Consider the following 27,252-nt stretch of genomic DNA (forward strand, 5'->3'; position numbering starts at 1 on the left):
CAGAGGCTGTGTACCACCACTACACCTGATGGCTTCTCTGAGATTCGAAGACCAAGTCAGTTCAACTAATATTCAGGGGCTGGTGTCCCTGCAAAGAACACAAAGTAAGACCCAGCTCTTGCCCTCAAGCAATGAAGAGCTGAGGAAATAAAGACGATAAGCTCCCTGAGGGAAGGAAACATGTCTCTAAGAAAAGAAAGGGCCAGTAAAGTCACATTTACTCAAATCAGGGCTTAAATCAGGACTCTCCTGCAGAGACAAAACCTGGGCCAATGCACTTCCTCAACTCCCTGCTCCAGGGTCCAGTCACCGCTCTCTGTGATGACCGTGTGACAGGACTGACAGCAGGGCAGGGTCTGACTGGGGAGACCGGGGGGAAGGCTGAGGCTCACCGCACACTCTACCTCCATCTGGACGCCTCCGGGACAATCACACCCGGCTGATCTCGCGCGACATCAAGACGGTGCACAAAGAAGTGCTTGGAAATCTTGCAGTGTGACCTGAGCGGGGCGAGTGCCTTTCAGCATCTGTGGGAAATAAGCCAGAAAGACTGTTGGATCTGTGACCTGCCGAGTGAGACTCCGGAGGGCAGGCTGGGCCCTGAGTCATAGGGAATCGGGGTGTTTCTCATCCCTCAGTCTTGAGTGGAATGACCCAAGCGGCGGCACTGTGTCCTCTTGCTGGCCTGTGCAGGTGGTGGAGCGGGGCAGAGCCATGGCTGGGCCCTCACCATCTGAGCGGCAGCCAGACAGACGTGAAGCCCGGTCACCAAGGACAGCTGATGCCTGAGCCCAGAGAGGTTTTTTTTAGTGAAAGTGAACACTAAAAAGACGATTAAGATTATCAAGTGAGGTCTTGTAGAAACGAGAGGAGAAGATGATGAGGCGGTGATGAAAATGCCTGGTGAAAAAGCTCCTCGTGAAAAAGCATCCCAGCAATAAAGATGCAGGAACTACTCGCTTCAGCTGTCACCAAACCTTTCAGTCATTAAAACTTGGAGAAATTAAAGCCCGTGATCTGAAGCCTTTTTCATTATGAATGAGCCTTTCACAATTTAATTCTTGAACTGTTCTTAAAGCACATTTGACAGTGGACTTTGTTCGGTATCCTGGCTATTGGCTACAGCCACCTCCGCAGACACAAATGGATTTCTTTTTGTTTTTCTATAATCGAGTGGATTATATTAATAACATAGAAAGGAAAAATGAATGAACACGTACTAGGAGTATGACACAGTAAGACATAGTGAGGAGGTGGGGAAAGCACTGGATCCAGGGACAGAAGACTTGGGCCTCAGTCAAGCTTCTGCAATTTACATGACACAAGTCACTTAATTGCCTCTAACGCTCAGTTTCTTTATCTCTAAGACATGGGAATAGAAATAACATTTAACTATGAGGACCTCAGTGGGGAGACAATGATAGGCCTTACAGAAATGTGCTTTGTGAAAGCCCGGTCCTAACGTTACTGCTTGTAGCATCATCACTGGCTGTCTCTGAGGGCAGCTCCAGTGAGAGGGAGTCTTGGTGTAGCTCGCGCTGTCTATGGGGCTCTGAGGGCACAGGTGTTCCACTGACAGCCCAGAGAGAAAACCCAACTGATATGTACGAGATACCAGCAGTAGTGGTGGGTGTTAATTACCAAATTACCACCTCTGATACAAACCAGAAAATGTTTATACCTTCTGACATCTTACTGATCTCTCATTTTCTTTGCAGGACAGATTTAAATTGTGAATGGTACTAAGTAGCTAATATCCTGAACAACAGCACAGGGGACTTTGGTTTGCTCCACTTGGCACTGGGCTGCTGGGGGATGCTGCATTTTCATTAAGGCAAGGAGTTTGCCAAGGTGAACTGTACTCAAGTATTGCCCCACACTTTACAGATGAAAAAACTGAGGCTTAGAGAGAACAACTAATTTTTGCAAGGTCCCAGAGCCAACATCTGGAATTCATATTCCAAATAATGCTCTTAACCGTCGTGTCACATTGGACATAGAATACTTAGGAATCTGAAAAAGCCAAAAGATACTGCCTGGCTGGAAGGGCTACGAGTCGGTTGAACCACTTTAGAAAACAATTTGGCACTCTTTTATAATCTTGAACATTTTCATGCTCTACAACCCAGAAATTCCAGTCCAAGATAGAGGAATTCTCACGCATGTGCACTGGTATATGTACACAGGAATGTATGGAAGCATTGTTCATAATGAAAACCAAAAAAACAAAACAAAAAATATCAAGAAAAGCCAGAACTTCCTTTGATGGGAGGATGGACAAATAACTTGGGATATTATATAGCAGTGAGTATAAATGAACTGCAACTCAACACAGCTGCAAAGATGAATCTTTAACATTACACTACGTGGAGAAGAGTAAGTTACTGAAGGCTACCTATAGAAGGACACCGTTTCAATTAAACTCAAAGCAAGCAAAACTAACAGATAACGAATGCAGACACATACATATGGGCTAAAAGTTTGAAGAAAACCAAGTGAAAAGTAGGGACAAAATTCAAGCAAATGGCTCCCTCTAAGCATAGGCAAGGATGGACTAAATGGCCACAGGTAGATGCAAAAGTATCGGAAATATTCTAGTTATTAAGCTGGGTGGTTAAGTCCCTGGGTGACCGCTTTGTTATGCATTGTGCTACCACATAAATTAGATATATTACTCTGCATGAAGCAGATATAATTAAAACCTTCTTTTTTAAAGTTACTACTGGGACTTTCCTGCAAAGGTAGGATGGGCATATAGCAGCCCCCGTCTCCCACCCTCACTCCTAGGTACCTAAAGCCTAGATGACTATAGGAAAAAAACCCAGACCAAGGTGCATGGCTCCGATTACCCAAGTCTGTTTTTCTGGTCCCTCCAAGCTTGAAGGCTACCTGGGGCTCTGGGGCCTGGATAAACAACCCAGCCAGCACAGCAGAGCAGATGGGAAAGATCTAGGCCACCCACACGGCAATCAAGAGCTTCACTGGGTGGGCCAGAAACTGCAGTTGTCCCTGCCCTGTGGTAGCACTGAGCCACCTGTGGAGAGCGGGGGCGGGGGGCAGCGGGAGTGTCCGCGTTCCAGCATTCAGAGGCCCAGCCACCCGGCTACCCCCGGGGCCAGCAAGCGAGTGCCAGCGGGACCTCAACACCAGGCTCTCCAGCTGAGGCAATTGAAGTGAGTGGATAATTGCACATAATAGAGTTAAAATATAATTGCCTCATTAAAATGGGTTACTAAATCTCACTGTGCCTGGGTGTGAAAGAGAGAGACGGAGATGCGTGTGTTAAACTGCAAGAAAAACAAAATTGCATAAACGAATGTGAGTGGGAGCGATCTGAGAATGCCTGACTGTGCCACGAGGTCGGAGGAGACCCCGGTGACCATGGGGTACCACAGCTGGTAGCTGCTTCAGGCAGTGATGACTCAGAGTGGGACCAACTAATGGTAAGCAGGTCTCACCTCCTGCTGGGGCGTCTCCACTTTGGAAGATAAAGCTCTAGTCTTGCAGAGGAGAGATCCCTGTCCCTCCACCGTCTCCAGAGTTCCTCCTGGTGTGGCTACCCAAACAAGCTGGACAACTGGCGCCTCTCCTGCTACCCCGGCAGAATTCAGAGCTGGAATGGGAGCCGTCTGCCTGTGTGAGAGGGAAATCTAAGCATCAGAGAATGACTCCAGAGGAAACACCCCCAGGCAGCAGCACAGTCCTTGCCAACCTGTAAGGAAACCCCTACAAGTGACATCTTCCCCTCTTGCCCTGGAAGTGTGCACACGACTCTGGTGAGATCCGTAAACGATCCCTCCATGAACACACAGAGAAATAACACTCTTCTTCCGTCACAGGTGGGCACTGACCGCAGTGCTTCCTGCTGTTGCCCCCTCCAAATCACCAATGCCCCACTGCAGAGCTCCTCTAGGGAGAAGACCCCAACTCCTTGGCACTTTTAGAACATTTTAAAGAAAAACACAGATATTTGTGAAAATAACTCCAAGTTCTTATTACGCCAAGAGCCGTAAGTGGTCATGCCTCACTTTGTTCTTAAGTTTCTAACATGCATTCAATCTGACAACGAGCACAACTTAGTCCAAAGGAGCAAGTTTAAGTTTTTTCTCAGAACGCTCACACATTAAAATGTCGAGACTAATGACTTTTTTTTTTTTTTTTTTTGTGGCACGCGGGCCTCTCACTGCTGTGGCCTCTCCCGTTGCGAAGCACAGGCTCCGGACGCGCAGGCTCAGCGGCCATGGCTCACGGGCCCAGCCGCTCCGCGGCGTGTGGGATCCTCCCGGACCGGGGCACGAACCCATGTCCCCTGCATCGGCAGGCAGACTCTCAACCATTGCGCCACCAGGGAAGCCCGACTTATTTTCTTTTGAGTATTAGAAAGCAGATAAACATTAACAATCTGGTGTCAGTGTCACTAACAAGACCCAAAACCCGCTTCAGAATCCTGCAGTCAAGGGGTGTTTAGTGTAGGCGCAGCTTAGGTGAGGGACTAGAGGTGCAAACAGAGGGGAAGGGGGGTTGCACACCCCAGCCCTAACCGTGCAGAGAACACTGGGTGTGCCCCATCGCCCTAACCAGCCTGCGTGACTCATCTCTGCTGGTAAGCCCTTGACTTCAAATGCAGATCTGCACTTATACGGACAGATTTGTCTTTATGCATGATTGAACACTCTCTTGATTCCTCAGATAAGTTGAGAAGTGCAAAAGAGGAAGAGGAGAAGCTTTTTAATTACAAGCCAGTCAGTCTGGCAGATAGAACTCTCAACCTGTCCAAGTCCTGGACTTCCGAACCTCGCCAAGATCCCCATCTGCTTCTTCTATGGGGCCTGGGGTGGCGGGTGCTGATTCAAGTTCCCACAGAAAGAATCAGACAGTCTTGGACCAAATGCTTAGCTCTAACAAACAAAGAGCCTCAGTTCTGGATAAAAGTCAAATTGTTAAGAAATTGCACCGCTCTTTTTTTTGGGGGGGGGGTGATGGTTGTGGGACAGGGCAGGATGGGGAAGTGACAGAAACAGACTTCAGCTCATCTTGATACAATTTTGGAGTTACAAATGCTACTCTCGTTCCCTGTCTCCCCAGGTTTTGTTGGGTGCAGGCCAGGGCCTGCCTGGATGTCCATAATTTCCCGTGTGGCTCTCCCTCTCCCGCCCCCGTGCTCAGTTTCCTTGAGTGCCAGGATACTCCAGAGACTCAGAATGGAGCCCTTGAAATGTTATGAAACAGGAATTGGCAATCCTTTCCTTTCAAGCTGCCAAGCTGTAGAAGGGGCTTGCGGGGTATGGAGGCACTGGAAAGGTGAATGCAATGTGTCAGCTGGTGTCATGACTCAACTTGTAAGGTGCCTCCAACTGTGCGCCCACCACTCAAGTGGCAGCCACATGGAGGGCAGATGGGCAAGAAGAGGGGGGACAGAGGCAGCAATGGGGAGAGCGTGTGGAAGCCAGCAGCAGCCGGGTGACAGCTGCTGAGTCTCAGCCAGGCTGGCACGGCGATCAGGAAGCCTGGAGTGCCCCCCTCTGGTAAGTGAGCCAGGGGTTGCTTGCTAAATCCAGTAACAGAACCCTCCCTACAGGCACTTGGCATTTGAGCCTTAATGGTTTTGGCACTTGGCCTAATTGCTCAGAATATGTGCTCAGTTAGATAGAGAATGATTCCTTCATCACACTCAGTAAGCATCTGCACACAGCACAGAAGCTGTGATATTTCTATTCCAGTAAGTCCTTTGCCGACCACCAAAAGTCCATGGAAAACTCTCAGAAGCTATTGGATATAAACCAAACTGAATTTTACATTACGTGTATGCTTCAGGTTATGGAAGATTTTATAAATAGCAGAATGTCCACCAAACAAGAAAACTGCCTCCTTATTTTGTTCAAGAAAAACCATCTACAATGAATATTGCAACGTTCAGTGATAAAAAGGATTCACATTTTATTATCTCAAAAAATTGGGAGCTGGAAACCAGTGTGATATATTTGCTTATACTTGTTAACGTTTTTATTTACCATAACTCACTTTGAGATGCGGTCGTTTTGGTCAGTTAAATCAGATTAGTATATAAGACATCAAGATCTCTTAGAGATTAAAGTCATAGGCTAGTATTCAAACACCAGTAAAAGCCAACAGAATCCACATCACCCAACCCAGGGTCTGAGAGAGAAGGACAGGAGTGAACAATACGAACGTGAGGATTTAGCTGAATTTATCATGGGATCATAGTGACTGGTGCTGCCACTAGTTCATACATCAGCTTAATTGGTGAGTCTGTAGTTTACGTTTATAACTGTGGAGTAGGACACAGCCAGTGGATGCCCAAGGGGCATGGCAGAAGGAAATCGACATCATCATCAATATTTCTTTTTAAGAAATAAATTTTATTGCCTCATTCCCTTGCTAAAAACTTTAATAGCAAAAATGCAAATAATGTACTTCTAAGTAACTAATGGTTCAAAGAAAAAATTATGATGAATAAAATTTAAATATTGAGAAATAGCTTCAAAGCATATAAAACATAAACTGACAAAACTAAAAAGAAATATAAGCCAATCCACGATCACAGTTAAAAATTTTGTTTTTAAATCTCTCTCAGTAGCTGAGACAACATGCATATCAAACATCATGACTACAGATGATCTGCACAAGATTAACAATGTTTATCCTCTTAACACATGTGGAACGCTGTACCCAGTAACTACAGAGCACATCATTTTCAAGTGTGAGGGGGATATCGTTCACTTCAATAGGTCATATGCTGGACCCTAAAGCAAGTATGAACAAATATAGAAGGACGGATACACAGTGTATATAGAAGGACGGATACACAGTATATATAGAAGGACGGATACACAGTATATATTTCCTGGCTACGGTAGAATTAAGCTCAAAATCAATAATAAAAAGACAACTAGGAAGTCTTCATATATTTGTAAATACATTTCTAAATAATTCATGAGTCAAAAAAGAAATCACAATGGAAACGAGAGAATACTTTGAAGTGAAAGATAATAAAAATATGACATAAAAGTTATGGATATAGCTAAGTCTGTGTTAGAAGGAAATACAGATGAACATGTTTAAGTGAATATATTACAAAAGAAGAAAATTTGAAAACTGATGATACAACTTCCACTTCAAGAAGGTAGAAAAAGGGAATTCCCCAGTGGCCCAGTGGTTAGGACTCCACGCTTCCACTGTAGGGGGCACGGGTTGGATCCCAGTCAGGGAACTAAGATCCTGCAAACTGAGCAGCATGGCCAAAAAAACAGAAGGTAGAAGAAGAAGAGCAAATAAAATACCAATAAAGTAGTAGGAAGGATATAATACAGATAAGGAAAAAAATCAACAAAATAGAAAACAAACATAATCAATCACATCAAAAACAGATTCTCTGACAAGACTAGCAAAGTCCATAACTCTTAGCAAGACTAAGAAGGAAACAAAAAAAGAAATAAAGAAAACACAAATTACTATTACCAGGTCCACAGACATTAAAAAAGATAAGAGGATGACAATACATTTAGATGAAATGGACATATACCTTGAAAAACAGAATTCATCAAAACTAACACAAGAAGAAATAGACCATATGCATAGTCCCGTATCTATTTTTAAAACTAATCCTGCAATTTAAACCCTTTCCACAAAGACAACAGCAGGTAAGCTGGTTTCGCCTGGAATTCTTCTAAACATTTAAGGAAGAAGTAATAACAATTTTACACAAACTATTCCAGACAAGAGAAAAAGGGAAAACACGTCCCACTTAGCTTTATGAGGTTTGGTTACCAAAACCTGACAAGGACATTGAAAAAAAAGGAAAATTACAGAGCAATCTCTCATGAACATGATGCAAAAATTCTAAATAGAATATTAATAAAACAAATCAAGAGATATATAGAAAGAGATTGTACATTATGCCCACTGGATTTATTCCAGGAAGGCAAGGTTATTTTGACATTTGAAATTCTCCACATTAAGCAAATAATGGGGAGGGGTACCATATGGTTATCTAAATAGAGAAAAAAAATTTTTTGATAATATGCAATACTCATTCATAATTTAAAGTAATTAGAACAGAAGTGAACTTTATTAATTTGATAAAGCTTATCTACAAAATATCTACTAGTGAAAGCTTTCCCTCCTTCCCCACATTTTAGAAGGGTGACTACCCTCTAAAGGGTAGTCAAGGGTGACAAGGGTGACTACCCTCACCGCTTCTATTCGACACTGTAACATCATACTGGTTAAACATTATACAGTACCATAGAGCTAGAAAAATTAAAAGAAGAATCAAAACTCCCATTAATCACCGACTATGTGATGGAATGCATGGATAAAGTTTACAAAAGAATCTACAGATAAAATTTAGAATTAATTGGTAAATTTAGCAAGGTCACTAGTCAACATACAAAAATAAACAAAACTAAATCCAGTGGTTTATACAAAAAGAGAAAATAATATGATCAATTTAGGATTATCCCAGGAATGCAAGAGTTCTTTATCATCAGAAAAAATATAAATGTCATTTACCAGATTAAAAAGTAAAAGAAAAAAGCCACATGCACATCTCAATAGATTCTGAAAGTCACTTAATAAAATTCAACGCTTATTCATAATTAATAACTAAGAGCATGTAAGAATATAAAGAACTTCCTCTCTGATTAATCAACTAAAAACCTAATTCTTAGTGGTGAGATACTGCAAGCATTACCTTTAAAATCAGAATTAAGTGTCTATTATCATTGCTATTAGTTACATTGTGCTAGAGGTTGTAGTCAGCACATTAAGGCAAGGGAAAGAAATAAAGGGCTTATAGATTGCAAAGAAAGAAACAAAAGTGTCATCTAGTCTCAAATAATATAAATGTCTATACAGAAAACCCAAAGTAAAATCATCAGAAATAGAAAGTTAGTTAATGCTTGGATCTAATGTAATCAACACACAAAAATCAATTCCATTTCTATATACAGCAACCAATAATTTTAAAATGTAACTTAAAAATAGATACCACTTACATTATAAACAAGAATTGTAAGTTTCTTAGGAAAAAAATATAACAAAATTTTCTTAGATTTATATGGAGAAAATTATAAAAGTTTTTCTAAGGGACACTAACCCTACCCTGAATAAATAGGGAAAATTCAACAGGTTCACAAATTGAATTATTTAAGATCATAGAGATATTCATTCTATCCAAATTTATATATAGATTCAAAGTAATCACAACCATATTCCCAACTGCTGTTTGAGAAATATAAAGTTGATTCTAAAACCTAAGTGAAATAGCTAAAAGCCAAGGACGCCCAAAGCACTCTAGGTGAAGAAAATAAAATGGAACACCCTACCTGATATCAAGATTTATTATAAAGCTCTGACAATTCAAGTAGCAGTTATTGGTGCAGAAATAAATACACCCATGAGAAGAATGCAACAAAGATCCAGAAATGTATCCACATATGTGGAAATTAGATATATGACAGAGATGGCACTAGCCTCACCCCACCATGATGACATACAGAAAGTAGGAAGCAATACTAATTCTGCACCATCCCTTAGGACCTGCGGTTACCAAGAGCAACACCACTGCTAATGATTTACCACTTGCAAAAAGAGAGTCTTTCGGGAAATCATAAGAGTGAATTTGCACATTTTTGGTTTCTGCAAATTCCATCATGGTTTAATATTGTATGATTCATTACCTTAACCTGTTACTACTCAGTGGGTAAGTGATTTTCTTCTTTGTAAGATTCAGAATAAAAGCAGGGTACCTTGATGTTTTTCTTTTTGTTGTTGACTTTTGTTTTTAACGACAGCCTTTTGGCTTTCGAATGCTTGCTTTGCTTACATCTTTGTTTATGAAAAGGAACTAATGCAGTTGTTAAGCAAGAAAGATTCCTGATCTGCTATTAAATACATATTACAAGTCTGTGGAATATTAATCAAATCTTTGGTTTCCTTTTTAAGACGTGGCTTCTAAGGCACGTGCATTTTTCTACCTCAGTTCAATCCCCATTACCATTTGATGTTCCATCAGAGGCCTGGCTAGCAACAGTAGCCAGCTCTCGTCTGAATCCTGCAGACTAGGCTCATACATATGACACCCGTAGAAAGGCTGGGCTCTACACAGGAGACCCAACTTTTGATGATGGCTTGCATAAGGAAAATCACTCTTGCTCCTTGTCATTTTGCAGTTAGTGGGCAAAAAACTAATGCTTGTTCCAGGGGAATTTCAGATCTTGACATTAATGGAAATAAAGAGCATACTCAAGTACATTAATTTCCTGGTGGCAAAGCTATAAACTTTGAAAACTCTAGATTGGCTTGGACTTTCCCTGTTTGAAATACACAATGACAAAACACTTTGTCAAAAAATGATATATCCCCTCAGAGCAAGCAAATATTTCATATGGATATTTTTGGCCCTATCAAAATTTTTCCCCAATTCATCTCATTTTTATAAACTTAGTACAATTTATTTTTACTTATTACATTATCAGTGCTAGGAAAGTTTTTATCTTTTAATATTCACTGGCATTAATGTTAGTTGAATTTGATAGGCTGGCATGCCGTTATTAATATGATTATTACATTCATTTCATAGCCAATTTATGGTAGTTTTATCTTTGGATCCATAAAAATACATAATTATATTATCCATTTCCAAAAGCACATTCTCTCTGAGGAGGAATAAGTATGTATTTTCCAAATAGTTGTGCTTAAATACAACTATAGCCCAAAACTAACCATATGTAGGCCTATCTATTTATAATTGTTAACAGCATATTTAACTAATAGGAAAAATAAACTGACCTACTCCAAGTATTCAACATTATGTGACTCTACATTTTACTTATATTTTTATTTAAAAATCCATTATTGTATAAAAGACGAAAACTTGTTGCTTAATACAAAGCCACAAAGATTTACACCTATGTTTCCTTCTCAGAGTTTTAGTTTTTAGCTTTTACATTTAGATCTTTGATATTGAGTTGATTTTTTGGATATGGTATGAGATATAGGTCCAGCTTCAATCTTTTCCATGTGGTTTTCCAGTTGTTCCAGTGCCATTTGTTAAAAAGACTGTTCTTTCCCCATTGAATGGTCTTGGCAGCCTTGTAAAAAAATCAGTTGATGATGGATGCATGGATTTATTTCTGAACTCTAAATTGTTCCACTGAACTATATGTCTATCCTTATGCTACTATCACACTGTTTCGATTACTGTGGCATTGTAACAAGTTTTGAAACTGGGAAGATTCAAGATTGTTTTGGCTATTCAAGGTCCCCCGTATGGCCATATGAATTTTAGAATCAGCCTGTCTATTTCTGGAACACAAAAAGGCAGATGGAATTTTGATAGAGGTTGCATTGAATCTATAGATCAATTTGGGGAATACTGCCATCTTAACAATCTTTAGTCTTCCAATCCATGAACATGAAATGTCTTTCCATTTATTTAGGGCACCTTTAATTTCTTTCAATAGGGTACTGTAGTTTTCAGTGGAAAAGTATTTCACTTCCTTGGTTAAATCTACTAAGTATTTTACTCTTTGTGGTGCTACCATAAATGGAATTGTTTTTTTAATTTTCAGATTGTTCACTGCTAATGTTTAGAAATACAACAGACTTTTGCATACTGATCTTGTATACTGCAATGTTGCTACATTGTTTATTCTTATAGTTTTGGGTCTTTTTGTTCTTTAGTATTATATATATATAAATATATACAGACCATAATCATCAGCAAATAAACATAGGGTTTCTTCTTCCTTTTCAATTTGTGTGTCTTTAATTAATTTTTTCTTACCTAATTGCTCTGCTAGAATTTCTGGTATAATGTGGAATAGAAGTGGCAAGAGTGTACATCCTTATCTTGTTCATAATCTTGGCAGGGGGCAGTCTTCAGCTTTTCATCACTAAGTACAATGTTAGCAGTGTGTTTTTCATAAATGTCCTTTCAGTTGAAGAAATTCTCTTCTATTCCTGGTTTGTTGAGTGTTTTTTATTTTAGCATGAAAGGGTGTTAGATTTTCCTGCATCTGTTGAGGTGATCATGCATTTTTTTCTTCATTTATTCTATTAATATGGTATAGTACATTGACTAACTTTCATGTTAAACTGACCTTGCATCTGGAATAAATCCACTTAATCATAGTATATAACCCTTTAATATGTTGCTAGATTCTGTTCGCTAGTATTTTGTTAAGGATTTTGTGTCAATATTCACAAAGGATATTGGTCTGTAGTTTTCTTGTGGTGCCTTTTCTGGCTTCGTCATACCAATAACAAATACTGGGCTCATAGAATATGTTAGGATGTGCTCCCTGCTCTTCTATTTTTTGGAAGAATTTGAAAAGAATTAGTGTTAATCCTTCAAACATTTGGTAGAATTCACCAGTGAAGACATCTAGTCCTGGGCTTTTTTAAAAATTAGAAGTGTTTTTATTATTGACTCAGTGTCTTTGCTATAGGTCTATTCAGATTTTCTATTTCTTTCTGAGTCAGTTTAGTTTGTTTTTTTAATATTTGTCCATTTCATCTATATTATCTGTTGACATGTATTTATTTGTAGTATTGTTATCATTTTTATTTTTGTGAGGTAGTAATGTCCTTTCTTTTCATATCTGATTTTAGTAATTTTGTCTTTTTTTTCTTTGTCCAGCTAAAGGGTAGTCAATTTTTAAAAAATTTTTTTCAAAAAACCAACTTTTCTGTTCTGTATTTTCCTATTTTATATTTTTAAATATATAAACACCTCTCTACATGCAATACTGAATGGTCAGCACATCAAGTAACTGAAATAACATTATTCTTAACACAATGAGCAGGGAGCACTCCTAGAAACTTCTTCTTACATGTCTTTAAACACCTGTCTGCATGCATTACACAATGGTCAGCCCATACATTCTCAGAAATAACACTTTTCAACATGCTGTGTAAGAAGCAATTTCTGAAACATCTTTTTTACATGTGTACTCAAACACATCTGTACATGCATTACAGAATGGTTAGCACATCCATTTGCTGAAATAAGTTACTTCTCTATTCTATATTTTTTCTGTCTGCTATAATCTTTACTATTTCCTTCTTCTTGCTTTCAGTTGTTTGCTTTTCTTTTCCTAGTTTTTTAAGGTATAAAGGTAGGTTTTAAATTTATTTTTCTTTAATGTAGTCTATAAATTTCCCTCTGAGCACTGTTTTTGCTGTATCCCATAAGAATTGATATGCTGTTTAATACGAAACTTTTATCTCGAAGTTTTCTCTAATTTCCTTATTTCTTCTTTGACCCATTGGTTATTTAAGAGTATGCTATTTAATTTCCACATATTCATTTTCAAAATTTCCTTTTGTTATTGATTTCTAATTTCATGTCATTGTGGCTGGAGAACACACTTTAATCTTTTTAAATTTACTGAGACTTGTATTGTGGTCTAACATGTGGTCTTAGATAATTCAGCATGTGCCCATGAGAGGGCTGTATACTCTGTTGCTGGATGGGGTGTTCTGCAGATGTCTATTAAATCTAGTTGGTTTATAGGGTTGCCCATATATTGTATTTCCTTGCTATTCTTTATTTCTTTGCTAATTTGAGTTACTGTCTAGTACCCTTTCATTTCAGCCTCAAGAACCCTTAAACATTCATGTATGGTATGATTGTTTTTTATCTTAGACTGTCTTACTTTCTCCTATATTTTCACAGTTTTGCTGGATATAGAATTCTAACAGCTGTTCTTCCACCATTTTGAATATGTCATCCAGTGCTTTCTGGCCTCTGTGGTTTCTGATGAGAAAAATCAGGTGTTATTGGGGATCACTTGCAAATGATGAGTTCTCTTGCTTTCAAGGTTCCTTCTTGGTCTTTGCCTTTTGATAGTTTGATTGTGATGTGTCTTGGTGTATTTCTTTGAATTTATCCTACAATAGAGCTTGGTGAATTTGAGTATGTTAAGGTTTTCATCAAATTTGTAAAGTTTCCTGCCAATATTTCTTCAAATATTCTTTTGGTCCTTTTCTCCCTATTTTTTCTTTCTGAGACTCCCATTGTGTGAATATTGTTGATAATATCCCAAAGGTCTCTGAGGTTCTGTTCATTCTCTTTCATTCTTTTCTTTCTGTTCCTCAGACTGGATAATCTCAATTGACCTATCTTCAAGTTTGCTGATACTTTTTTCTGCCTGCTCAAATCTGATGAACTCCTATAGTGAATTTTTCATTTCAGTTAATATACTTTTCAACTGCAGAAGTTTCTTTTCTGTAATTTTTATAAAATTATGACTAAATTATTTTTATGATTATAAATTTATAACTATAAAAACATCCTTTTTGAAATTTCTACCTCTTTATTGATATTCTGTATTTGGTAAGATATTGTTCTCATACTTACTTTCAGCCCTTGAACATATTTAGAAGAGATGTTTTGAAGTCTTTTGCCTAGTAAGTCCAACATCTGGGCTTACTCAGGGACAGCTTCTATTGACTGTCTTTTTTTTCCTTCTGTGTATTGGCCATACTTTGAGCACCTTGCTTTTTTCTTCTTGAAGCATGAACATTTTTAATATTATGATGTGCCCATTCTGTTGGGAAATCAGATTTTCTCACCCCATCCCTCAGAGTCTGCTGTTGGTGCCTTTCGTGGTTGTTATTGCATGTTTCAGTGACCTTCCTGAACTAATTTTGTAAAATCTATATTCTTTGTTGTGTGTGACCAGTTAAAGTGGTCCATTAGCTTAGTTGTCAGCTAATAACTGGACAGAGATTTCAATGTCTGGAACCAAAAAAATCTCCCAGTCTTTGCTGAGATGTTGTGTGTGAGAGTTGGGGCATTCCTTCAACATCCAGCCAGGTAGCTTCTAACTTTGCTTCAGCCTTCACTTTCTGCTTCCACAAAGCCTCAAGGTTACCCAGAGGTGAGTGCTTAGGGTCTTTCTGGTCTTTCTTGAGCACGCACAGTGCTAGACATGTGCGCTAGATTTCTAGATTGCCAAGAATATGTCAGTGTTTCAAAACCCTTATTATTTCATTTCTAACTTTTCTTCCCAAGCTTTTACCTTAGTCTACCATTTGTCCTAACTTCAGGCAGCAGAGAAGTGTCCTCCCCTCAACTGGCCCCTCCCCTCAACTGGCCCCTCCCCCTGGGTAGTGGCTGTAGCCCTGGGCAAGTTCCATGTTAGGCAAGAGAAAAATAAGCTTTTCAAATGGGTCTCCCAGGGAGGCATGAGACATGTCAGGTACGGACAATCTTTGCAAACCTGGTCCATTCTGCTTTCTCCAGTACTAGGAAGCGTGGGATGCTATTTTCAAGGCTATTGCTGAGTTTGGGAGCAAAGCATAGGACTAGCCTAAGTTAAAATACCACAAAGCATGCCGAGACTCAGCTTGTTTTGCTTAGTTTTTTAATAAGCACAATCTAACTGCTATTAGCTTTTAGTTGGTTTCTAGCGTTCTGAAAAAGTTGATCTTGACAGTTTTTGAAGGCCAGTTTTATTGTTTCTTTTAGGGAGAGGCAGAATTTTGGAATTCCTTAATCCAATGTTTTTGTTGATGTCCCCAACCTATAAGACAATTTTGCATCTTAATCAAATAGCTAATTAATGTAACCCAGTCATTATGATCATCAAAGAATTTAAAATGTATGGTTGTGTTTTAAAACTTTCTTTTCTATGCTCTCAGCCTCTTCAACCCCAAGTACATACATGTGGCTTTCATAAAAAATGATGTTAGTTCATTTTTTCCTCTTACCTACATGCACAAACGCCCTATCAAACTGCATTGTGTCTACTTATAATACATGTGATATCTGTGCAAGACAGGGAATTCAATGACAGAAGCACATTTTAGTGGTCTTTTAAAACCTTGTTGCTTATCACAGAGCCTGCCCCAGTTGGCACTTAATAAATGTGTTTAATAACAAGCACAATGAAAAATATTAGCTAACACATACTGAGTTCTAACTTTACCCCAGGCCGTGTTAAACAATTTTTTTAAACTCTTTTTAAAATTGTGGAATATATAGACAAGAGTTCACGTCACATATATGTAAATTTTAGAAAATAACAAAACGAATATACATATACCAACACTCCATTGTAAGAACAGAACATTAGTAACTTCTAAAGATCCTGTGAAATAATCTTGAATTCCACATCATTTCCTATATTTCCTTATAGCTTTACCACATGTGTATCCATGAATGTATAAATTTGTTTTATCTTTTTTAATTCTATAAATGGACTCATACTATATTATTCTGTAATTTTTCTTTTTGTTCAACATTATGTATTTGAAAATTACTTCATTTTTCACTACTGTAGAGTATTCCACTATATGGATAGACCTAAGGACGTGAGCTAATAGCAGTCAGAAAAGGCCAGGCTATAGTGAGATAATAAAAAACTCCTAAGGCAAGGAAAAAAATTTGAGGATCAAGCCCTAGAGTATGCAAACTTTTAAAGGTCACAAAGAGGCAAAAGAACCAGGGAAGGAGGTTGAGAGGGGTTTGGCTAATGAACTGGAAGGAAAACTAGCAGAAAGTTGTGCTGTGAAAGCCTAGGAAGTATAGTATTTCAGACATAAGTGTGTGGAATGCTATTGAAAGTTTAATAAAATAAGGAATGAGAAGAATCCATTGGATTTGACAACATATAATACTATGGAGATCTCATCAGGGTTAGCTGTGTTGCAGTGGTGATGCTGAAGCCATATGGGGCTAATTTAAGACATAACGGCAGCAGAAATATAAGACAGCATGCATAGACGATCATTATAAAAAGCAGCAGAGAAATGGAGGTGTGAGGATCTGGGAGGTGGAAAGTTTTAAAAAATACTATCAACACTAGAGCACTGTGTATGCTGTCGAGAATAATCCTACAGAGAAGTCACAAGTTGCTGAAGCAAAAGAGAGGGATAACTCAGAAACGTCTCTGAGAAGGTGAGAGAATGGAATCCAGAGTCCAGAGGAAGGGAACAGCCTGTCACAGGAGGAGGGACACTGTCTCCAGCACAAAAGGAGGAAAGATGAAGATGAGTGCAATATATGAGGGTAGAAAAATGCAGGAGATTAGCCTACCAGCTGTTTTCTCAATGAATTACGAAGGTCGTTAACTAAGTGAGGGTGGAAAAGTCATCTTGAAAAGTGGGGAGGTGAGTTTACCAGAGACAGAGTAGAACTACAAAGCAATATTGAGTGCCATTTGAAGACTGTGATCATGAATTTAAAAAGTCAATCAGTCTATTTGTGTGATTTTTCTCAGATAACATTCACCTGTTCCAAGTACAAGCACAAAGAAAGAAATGGAAACGTTCAACCAGAGAGGGTTTTGGTCAGGCAAATACCTTTTCTCTCTGAAGGAAAGGCTGACACGCATTACCTAAGGTTATACTTACTCCATCTCAAAACAGTTCAAGATGCAAACTATGAAGTAAATAGCAAATGCAGTGTTAAGCTAATGAATTAACACTTACAATCCTTTATTTTAATTAAGTTTTCAAGATCACACTGATACCACATTCTGCTCATCAATCTTCCATTGGTTATCTCAATTTGGCCCTATATTGTACTTTCTTTCCTATTAGCATATTTTCTAAAAACACACTGATGCAATGTATAAAAATACTGCAATGATTGCTACTCTAAAAACAGTTTAATATTTTATTTGAAAAAATTAAGTAAAAAACTAAATATACTTTTTTCCTAGAAATCAAAGGAATTCACTAATGGTAAGTAAGCAATCTTTTCTCACAGTAGATATAAATTATATAAAATTTAAGCTCTTGATTTATATCATACTTTATTTTCTATCTTTTATATATCACATATACTCATTGAAGGAAAAAGACTAAAAATACAGATTAAATACCAAAAGAGATGATATATAATCAATCACTCTTGCTCCAAAAAAATCATATTTCAGATAGATGAACACACCATGTTCTGTAAATACTAATTTGTTATATATTCTGTATTTGCTATATAATTAGTAATTTTATCTTACTACTTTTCAAAATATTTTAACCTAGTCAATTTTTTCCTTATGCCTCATTTTCTCACATATAATTTAGAGACTTAGCTCTTTTTATGGATTTACCAGAAATTAAGATTTTTTTTTTTTTTCGCGGTACGCGGGCCTCTCTCTGTTGTGGCCTCCCCCGTTGCGGAGCACAGGCTCCGGACGCGCAGGCTCAGCGGCCATGGCTCACGGGCCCAGCCGCTCCGCGGCACGTGGGCTCTTCCCGGACCGGGGCACGAACCCGTGTCCCCTGCATCGGCAGGCGGACTCTCAAACACTGTGCCACCAGGGAAGCCCAGAAATTAAGATATTTTGCTAATAAAAATCTGTCCTCAAAATCTTACCCACAAAGTCAAAGTCAAGTCACATCAAACACATTTAGTTTTTTTTTTTTTTAAAAAACAAAAACAAAAACAGTGACTTTGAATCTTACTCTTGGTACGGTTCTAAAGTCAGAGCCCAAACAAGGGGCCACCATAAGGCTAGACATAACGTCAATTAGCAATCGCTACTCTGGCCTTTTTCCTGCAGGGTTAGAGTACACCTTATTTCTTTGGTTTGAACACCAAGGTGTGCAGATGGCTGAAGTCAGAGTCCACGTTGCACCACGAGTGTTCTTTTTTAAACACTAGGTTTACATGCAGCACAGGATGCCTACAGCCCCCATGAAGTGCCGAACTTCACCTTGAATTCAGTCTAGGGCAGACACAGAGTAGAAGCCACCTTTAAATTACTTCTCTCTTTTCCTATTTTTGCTGAATGTACATTTCTGCTCCTCAGTTTAAGTATACCTACTCACAATATCTAGCAAAAAAGCAAATGAATCTTTAAGTAAAGAGATATTTATTAGGTCCTATCTTCGAACTAATTCCTAAGTTTAGATAATTTTTTAATGTACAGTTAATTTAGAACTAATCTTGTAAAAAAGAAAAATCCCTCAAACCTCTCATACTACTCTTTCCCCACACATTTATATTCCAGAATTGAGGGGAACTGCAGGGCTGGAGAGACGTGGAGTGCAGACACAGAGCAATGCCAACTCAGGTCAACACGTGTTACTTACTTTCACTTTACTGTGACCAAAGCAAAGCAATTATTGGGAGCTGCATTCTTACGATACAAAGAAAACTGTAACCATCAAATTTCAAAGTAAAGATTAACAGACTAAAAACCAAGAAAACCTTCAGTGTTTTAGGAATGCAATGTTTTGCTAACACATTCTAAGACAATCAGGAGAGAAGTGTCTGCACTTGCTGCGGCGATCGGTGTAGAATGCTCTCTGGATCTTTGTATTCATTGACTGGATTCATCACAGCTGCATACACTTCACCATAGGCTCTGCAGACTAATTCTGTAGACTGTTTTATGATCTGCTCTCTATTGATAAACAAACAGAATGTGAACACATAATCTGAGAATGAAACACCAAGCACTGTAAGAAGGCTCCACGCATGAACCGACGAATTTCGTTTTCGTAGTTATCACACATATATTATTAAAACCACTGTACAGCTACATGAGTTAGCTATTTTGGTTTGGGGATAAAAGGTTTCTTTATATTTATTACTTCTTTATTAAATCTTCTCCATCAGTACGCAGGTTGCAGGAGGGCAGGAGCTGTGTTTTGTTCACTGCCTTATCTTTAGGGCTAGAACAGTGCCTGATATACCGTGGATTACTAAACAAGAAACAGAAACCGTGACCCACCATCAATGTGCTGATTTCGAAAACATGACTGATAACACATTAACCTTAAAGAGACTTATAATTATTCAAATCTCTCAATACTTCAAATCTCAGAATAACTTACAATATACTGTCCTTTCACCTATAGCTCCTACACTAATAACCACATCTCCTAGATTTCTTATCTCTCGCAAAAACGTGACACTTGCCTACAACAAATCACGGCATTTTCAAATACGCATTTCTACATAAGTACATAAAAGAATAGAAATAGTTTTAAATAAACTGAAGCAAATGTTTTTAGAAAAAAATAACACTGGGCTCATTAAATCTGCATTAACCCCTTATGTTTTCATGACATTTACTTCGTCATCCCCAGCTACTTCTATTTCTATATACCTACTGATGAAAACATCTTTTTCTGATTTTTGTAACTAAATAAAAAATGTGTCTTTAAAGCTTTACTCCCAAACCTACTTCTCTTATGTCTCCTGCTTCTGTCAATGGCATAACTATGTCTCATCACCTCAGTTCAGGCCCTAACAAACTTTTCTTGCCTGGAGTATCTAAGAAAAACTCCTACCCGGTCTTCCCCCCATCCAGTCTGTTCCCCATTTAATGTATCATGAGCACTGCTCGTAGATTACTCTTTCTAAAGCAAACCTTTTATCGTGTCTCTCCCCTACCCAGGGCCTTTCTTCAAGGAGGTTCCATGGCTTCTTCTGGTTTCAGAGAAGTCAAAATTCCTTACCCTATCACTCAGAATCCTTTATAACACCTTCTGCATCACTACTCTAATGCTGCAATCCAGCGCGGCTCCTGACTGTTCTATCTGCCCTGCTCTTCCTGACCTCAATTCCCTTGCTTACTCTCATACCTCCATTCGCATAGAATGTCTGTCTCACCCACTTTAAACGCCCTTAATTCTCAGTAAAAATGTACTCTCTCATCCAAGAAGCCTCTCTGATCTTCTGAGCTAGAAATAATCCGTTTTTAGAACATCCATGACCAAACTAATACATTTGTAAAATTATCTGCAGAAATAAGTGGATCTGTGGTCTAAAAAAGAACAAAACTAGTTAGATGGAAAGAGAAGGGGAGTCCACTTGCATCTCGAGTCAGCAGCACACTGTTCTCATGGGGTCTCAGACTCTTGATTTAAGCAACTTTGATTTGCTGGAGCAACCTAACATTGTCCCAAAATTGCTAAAGCTCCCAAAATGAGACTGGGTAGAAGGAAGATACACTGAGGCAATTTTCTGAGCAGAGTGGAGGAATGCTATTGGCTGTACTACCTTTTTGTTGGAAGGGAGGACGGTAGAAACTGGTTTGGAAAACTACTTATCCAGATGAAGCTTTGAGATATTTTTTTAATCTGTTGATTAGTGATCGTTCCTGTAATTAACTGAGCCTAACAACAAATGCATCAAAATGACATAAAAATTATTTTCCATAAATGATGTAGCTGCAAATACTCTAACTAGCATTTGAAAAACTTGTTAACTATACATTTGATACCCATTTTGCAAGAAGGTAAATAATGGATTTATTTTATCTTTTTTATACCAGTTTTATTGAGATATAATTGACATACAGCACTGTATAAGGTGTACAACATAATGATTTGATTTACATCCATCATTAATGATTATCACAATAACTTTACTGAACATCCATCATCTCATATAGGTTGAAAATTAAAGAAATAAAAATTTTTTTCTTGTGATGACAACTTTTAGGATTTACTCTTAACAACTTTCATATATAATCAGCAGGGTTAATTATATTTATCATGTTGTACATTACATCCCTGGTACTTTAAATAATGGATTTTTAGCTACAGCACTTTTAGTTCTTTACTAAAAGCAGTAAGATGTTTTATTTGAATTGTTGTATTTTATTTTCTATTGAAGTGTAGCGGATTTAAAAGGCTGTCGCAATCTCTGCTATACAGCACAGTGACATTTACACATAGATTCTTTTTTTAATATTCTTCTCCATTATGGTTTATCCCAGGAGACTGGATATAATTCTCTGTGCTATAAACTTGGACTTTGTTGTTTACCCATTCTAAATGTAATTGTTTGCATCTACCAGCCCCAAATTCCCAGCCCATCCCTCTACCTCCCCCTCAAAAAGCAGTAAGATTTCTGGAGGTGTATAAGGCATTCATTACTCACACCTCATACTCTAAGATCTATACTCAGTCTGAACACAGTGTATACTTATACTACATAAGGAATACAAAAACAGGGTTACTCCTCCTCACAAGGAGTTTAAAATCAGAATAAGGTACAATAATGAATATTAAACACATTTTTTAAAATCCAGAGGCAAGAGCAGAGGCAAGAAGAACTACAATCCTGCAGCCTGTGGAACGAAAACCACATTCACAGAAAGACAGACAAGATGAAAAGGCAGAGGGCTATGTACCAGATGAAGGAACAAGATAAAACCCCAGAAAAAAAACTAAACGAAGTGGAGACAGGCAACCTTCCAGAAAAAGTATTCAGCATAATGATAGTGAAGATGATCCAGGACCTCGGAAAAAGAATGGAGACAAAGATCGAGAAGATGTAAGAAATGTTCAACAAAGACCTAGAAGAATTAAAGAACAAACAAACAGAGATGAACAATAACTGAAATGAAGACTACACTAGAAGGAATCAACAGCATATTAACTGAGGCAGAAGAACGGATAAGTGACCTGGAAGACAGAATGGTGGAATTCACTGCTGTGGAAAAGAATAAAGAAAAAAGAATGAAAAGAAATGAAGACAGCCTAAGAGACCTCTGGGACAACATTAAATGCAACAACATATGCATTATAGGGGTCTCAAAAGGAGAAGAGAGAAAGGAAGGACCAGAGAAAATATTTGAAGAGATTATAATAGAAAACTTCCCTAACACTGGAAAGGAAATAGCCACCCAAGTTCAGGAAGCACAGAGAGTGCCATAGAGGATAAACCCAAGGAAAAACATGCCAAGAAACACAGTAATCACACTGGCAAAAATTAAAGACAAAGAAAAATTATTGAAAGCAGCAAGGGAAAAACGACAAATAACATACAAGGGAACTCCCATAAGGTTAAAGGCTGATTTCTCAGCAGAAACTCTATAAGCCAGAAGGAAGTGGCATGATATACTTAAAGTGATGAAAGGGAAGAACCTACAACCAAGATTACTTTACCCAGCAAGGATCTCATTCAGATTCTATGGAGAAATCAAAAGCTTTACAGAGAAGCAAAAGCTAAGAGAATTCAGCACCACCAAACCAGCTCTACAACAAATGCTAAAGGAACTTCTCTAAGTGGGAAACACAAGAAAAGAAAGGACCTACAAAAACAAACCCAAAACAATTAAGAAAATGGTCATAGGAACATACATATCGATAATTACCTTAAATGTGAATGGATTAGATGCTCCAAGCAAAAGACACAGGCTTGCTGAATGGATACAAAGCAAGACCCATATATATGCTGTCTACAAGAGACCCACTTCAGACCTACGGACACATACAAACTGAAAGTGAGGGGATGGAAAAAGATATTCCATGCAAATGGAAATCAAAAGAAAGCTGGAGTAGCAATACCCGTATCAGATAAAATAGACTTTAAAATAAAGAATGTTACAAGAGACAAGGAAGGACACTACATAATGATCAACGGATCAATCCAAGAAGAAGATATAACAATTATAAATATATATGCACCCAACACAGAAGCACCTCAATATATAAGGCAACTGCTAACAGCTATAAAAGAGGAAATCGACAGTAACACAATAATAGTGGGGGACATTAACACCTCACTTACACAAATGGACAGATCATCCAAAATGAAAATAAATAAGGAAACATAAGCTTTAAATGACACAACAGACCAGATAGATTTAATTGATATTTATACGACATTCCATCCGAAAACAGCAGATTACACTTTCTTCTCAAGTGCGCACAGAACATTCTCCAGGATAGATCACATTTTGGGTCACAAATCAAGCCTCAATAAATTTAAGAAAACTGAAATCATACCAAGCATCTTTTCTGACCACAACGCTATGAGATTAGAAAAGAATTACAGGGAAAAAAACATAAAAAACACAAACACATGGAGGCTAAACAATACATTACCAAATAACCAAGAGATCACTGAAGAAATCAAAGAAGAAATCAAAAAATACCTAGAGACAAATGACAATGAAAACACAACGATCCAAAACCTATGGGATGCAGCAAAAGCAGTTCTAAGAGGGAAGTTTATAGCTATACAAGCCTACCTCAAGAAACAAGAAAAAGCTCAAATAAACAATCTAACCTTACACTAAAGGAACGGGAGAAAGAAGAACAAAGAAAACCCAAAGCTAGCAGAAGGAAAGAAATCATAAAGATCAGAGAAGAAATAAATGAAATAGAAACAAAGAAAACAATAGCAAAGATCAATAAAACTAAAAGCTGGTTCTCTGAGAAGATGAACAAAATTGATAAACCATTAGCCAGACTCATCAAGAAAAAGAGGGAGAGGACTCAAATCAATAAAATTAGAAATGAAAAGGAAAAGGTTACAACAGACACCACAGAAATACAAAGCATCCTAAGAGACTACTACAAGCAACTGTACGCCAATAAAATGGACAACCTGGAAGAAATGGCCAAATTCTTAGAAAGGTATAACCTTCCAAGACTGAACCAGGAAGAAACAGAAAATATGAACAGACAAATCACAAGTAATGAAAGTGAAACTGTGATTTAAAAATCTTCCAACAAACAAAGTCCAGGACCAGATGGCTTCACAGGCGAATTCTATCAAACATTTAGAGAAGAGCTAACACTCATCCTTCTCAAACTCTTCCAAAAATTGCAGAGGAAGGAACACTCCCAAACTCATTCTATGAGGTCACCATCACTCTGATACCAAAACCAGACAAAGATACTAGAAAACAAGAATATTACAGACTAATATCAATGATGAATATAGATGCAAAAATCCTCAACAAAATACTAGCAAACAGAATCCAACAACACATTAAAAGGATCATACACCATGATCAAGTGGGATTTATCCCAGGGATGCAAGGATTCTTCAATATATGCAAACCAATCAATGTGATACACCATATTAACGAATTGAAGAATAAAAACCATATGATCATCTCAATAGATGCAGAAAAAGCTTTTGACAAAATTCAACACCTGTTTATGATAAAACTCTCAAGAAAGTGGGCATAGAGGGAACCTACCTCAACATAATACAGGCCATATATGACAAACTCACAGCAAACATCATTCTCAATGGTGAAAAACTGAAAACATTTCCTCTAAGATCAGGAACAAGACATGGATTTCCACTCTCACCACTATTATTCAACATAGTTTTGGAAGTCCTAGCCACGGCAATCAGAGAAGAAAAAGAAATACAAATTGAAAAATAACTAAAACTGTCACTGCAGATGACATGATACTATACATAGAGAATCCTAAAGATGCCACTAGAAAACTACTAGAGCTAATCAATGAATTTGGTAATGTTGCAGGATACAAAATTAATGCACAGAAATCTCTTGCATTCCTATACACTAATGATGAAAAATCTGAAAGAGAAATTAAGGAAACACTCCCATTTACCATTGCAACAGAAAGAATAAAATACCTAGGAATAAACCTACCTAGGGAGACAAAAGACCTGTATGCAGAAAACTATAAGATACTGATGAAAGAAATTAAAGATGACAGCAACAGATGGAGAGATATACCATGTTCTTGGATTGGAAGAATCAATATTGTGAAAATGACTACACTACCCAAAGCAATCTACAGATTCAATGCAATCCCTATCAAATCACCAAAGGCATTTTTTACAGAACCAGAACAAAAAATCTTAAAATTTGTATGGAGACATAAAAGACCCCAAATAGCCAAAGCAGTCTTGAGGGAAAAAAACGGAGCTGGAGGAATCAGACTCCCTGACTTCAGACTATACTACAAAACTACAGTAATCAAGACAATATAGTACTGGCACACAAAAAAAACATAGATCAATGGAACAAGATAGAAAGCCCAGAGATAAACCCACGCACCTATGGTCAACTAATCTATGACAAAGGAGGCAAGGATATACAATGGAGAAAAGACAGTCTCTTCAATAAGTGGTGCTGGGAAAACTGGACAGCTACATGTAAAAGAATGAAATTTGAACACTCCCTAATGCCACAGACAGAAATAAACTCAAAATGGATTAGAGACCTAAATGTAAGACCAGACACTATAAAACTCTTAGAGGAAAACACAGGAAGAACACTCTTTGACATAAATCACAGCAAGATCTTTTTTGATCCACCTCCTAAAGTAATGGAAATAAAAACAGAAATAAACAAATGGGACCTAATGAAATGTCAAAGCTTTTGCACAGCAAAGGAAACCATAAACAAGACGAAAAGACAACCCTCAAAATGGGAGAAAATATTTGCAAACGAGTCAACGGACAAAGGATTAATCTCCAAAATATATAAACAGCTCATGCATCTCAATATTAAAAAAACAAACAACCCAATCCAAAATGGGCAGAAGACCTAAATAGACATTTCTCCAAAGAAGACATACAGATGGCCAAGAAGCACATGAAAAGCTGCTCAACATCACTAATTCTTAGAGAAATGCAAATCAAAACTGCAATGAGGTATCACCTCACACCAGTTAGAATGGGCATCATCAGAAAATCTACAAACAACACATGCTGGAGAGGGTGTGGAGAAAGGGGAACCCTCTTGCACTGTTAGGAAAGTAAATTGATACAGCCACTATGGAGAACAGTATGGAGGTTCCTTAAAGAACTAAAAATAGAATTACCATATGACACAGCAATCCCACTACTGGGCATATATCCAGATAACACCATAATTCAAAAAGACACATGCACCCCAATGTTCATTGTAGCACTATTTACAATAGCCAGGTTGGAAGCAACCTAAATGCCCATCGACAGACGAATGGATAAAGAAGATGTGGTACATATATACAATGGATTATTATTCAGCCATAAAAAGGAACATAACTGGGTCATTTGTTGAGACATGAATGGATCTAGAGACTGTCATACAGAGTGAAGTAAGTCAGAAAGAGAAAAACAAATATCGTATATTAACGCATATATGTGGAACCTAGAAAAATGGTACAGATGAACCGGTTTGCAGGGCTGAAATAATAGAGACACAGATGTAGAGAACAAACGTATGGACACCAAGGGGGGAAAGCAGCGGGGTGGGGGTGGGGAGTGATGAACTGGGTGATTGGGATTGACATGTATACACTGATGTGTATTAAATGGATGATTAATAAGAAAAAAAAAGTGCTCATAACTTAGTAAGAAAAAAAATCCAGAGGATAGAAATGCAATGGAAATAGACATTCTCCAAGTGAATCTGAGTCAAATCCAAACTGTAAAGAGCAAGAACTGTGCCTGATAGTGAGTCCATATTTCTGGACAAATGTTAAGTTAAGAGTTCATTTATCACTACCAAAGCCAGGTACATGTCCATACACTCATGTTCATTGATGTTTTCC

General features: G+C 37.9%; 1 protein-coding gene across 4 annotated transcripts in view; it reads right to left on the reverse strand.

Annotated features, from left to right (window-relative positions):
* Positions 1-408: 408 nt before the first annotated feature.
* The window catches only part of COG6 (component of oligomeric golgi complex 6), an 82,884-nt gene continuing 56,040 nt past the window's right edge, over positions 409-27,252 (reverse strand). For 2 of the 4 annotated variants that reach the window (XM_027116437.1, XM_027116438.1), the window contains exon 20: positions 19,245-19,385. In XM_027116437.1, coding sequence (XP_026972238.1) covers positions 19,372-19,385 — 14 coding nt within the window. In that variant the 3' untranslated portion in view covers positions 19,245-19,371. Of the gene's footprint in view, positions 528-3,458; positions 3,634-19,150; positions 19,386-27,252 lie in introns of those variants that run through there. The other 2 variants (XM_027116436.1, XM_027116439.1) reach the window with 2 other exon arrangements.

The sequence above is a fragment of the Aethalodelphis obliquidens genome, unplaced genomic scaffold (assembly GCF_003676395.1).
Source record: "Aethalodelphis obliquidens isolate GAN/ISIS:26980383/991018 unplaced genomic scaffold, ASM367639v1 scaffold16, whole genome shotgun sequence".
Classification (NCBI taxonomy): Eukaryota; Metazoa; Chordata; class Mammalia; order Artiodactyla; family Delphinidae; genus Aethalodelphis; species Aethalodelphis obliquidens.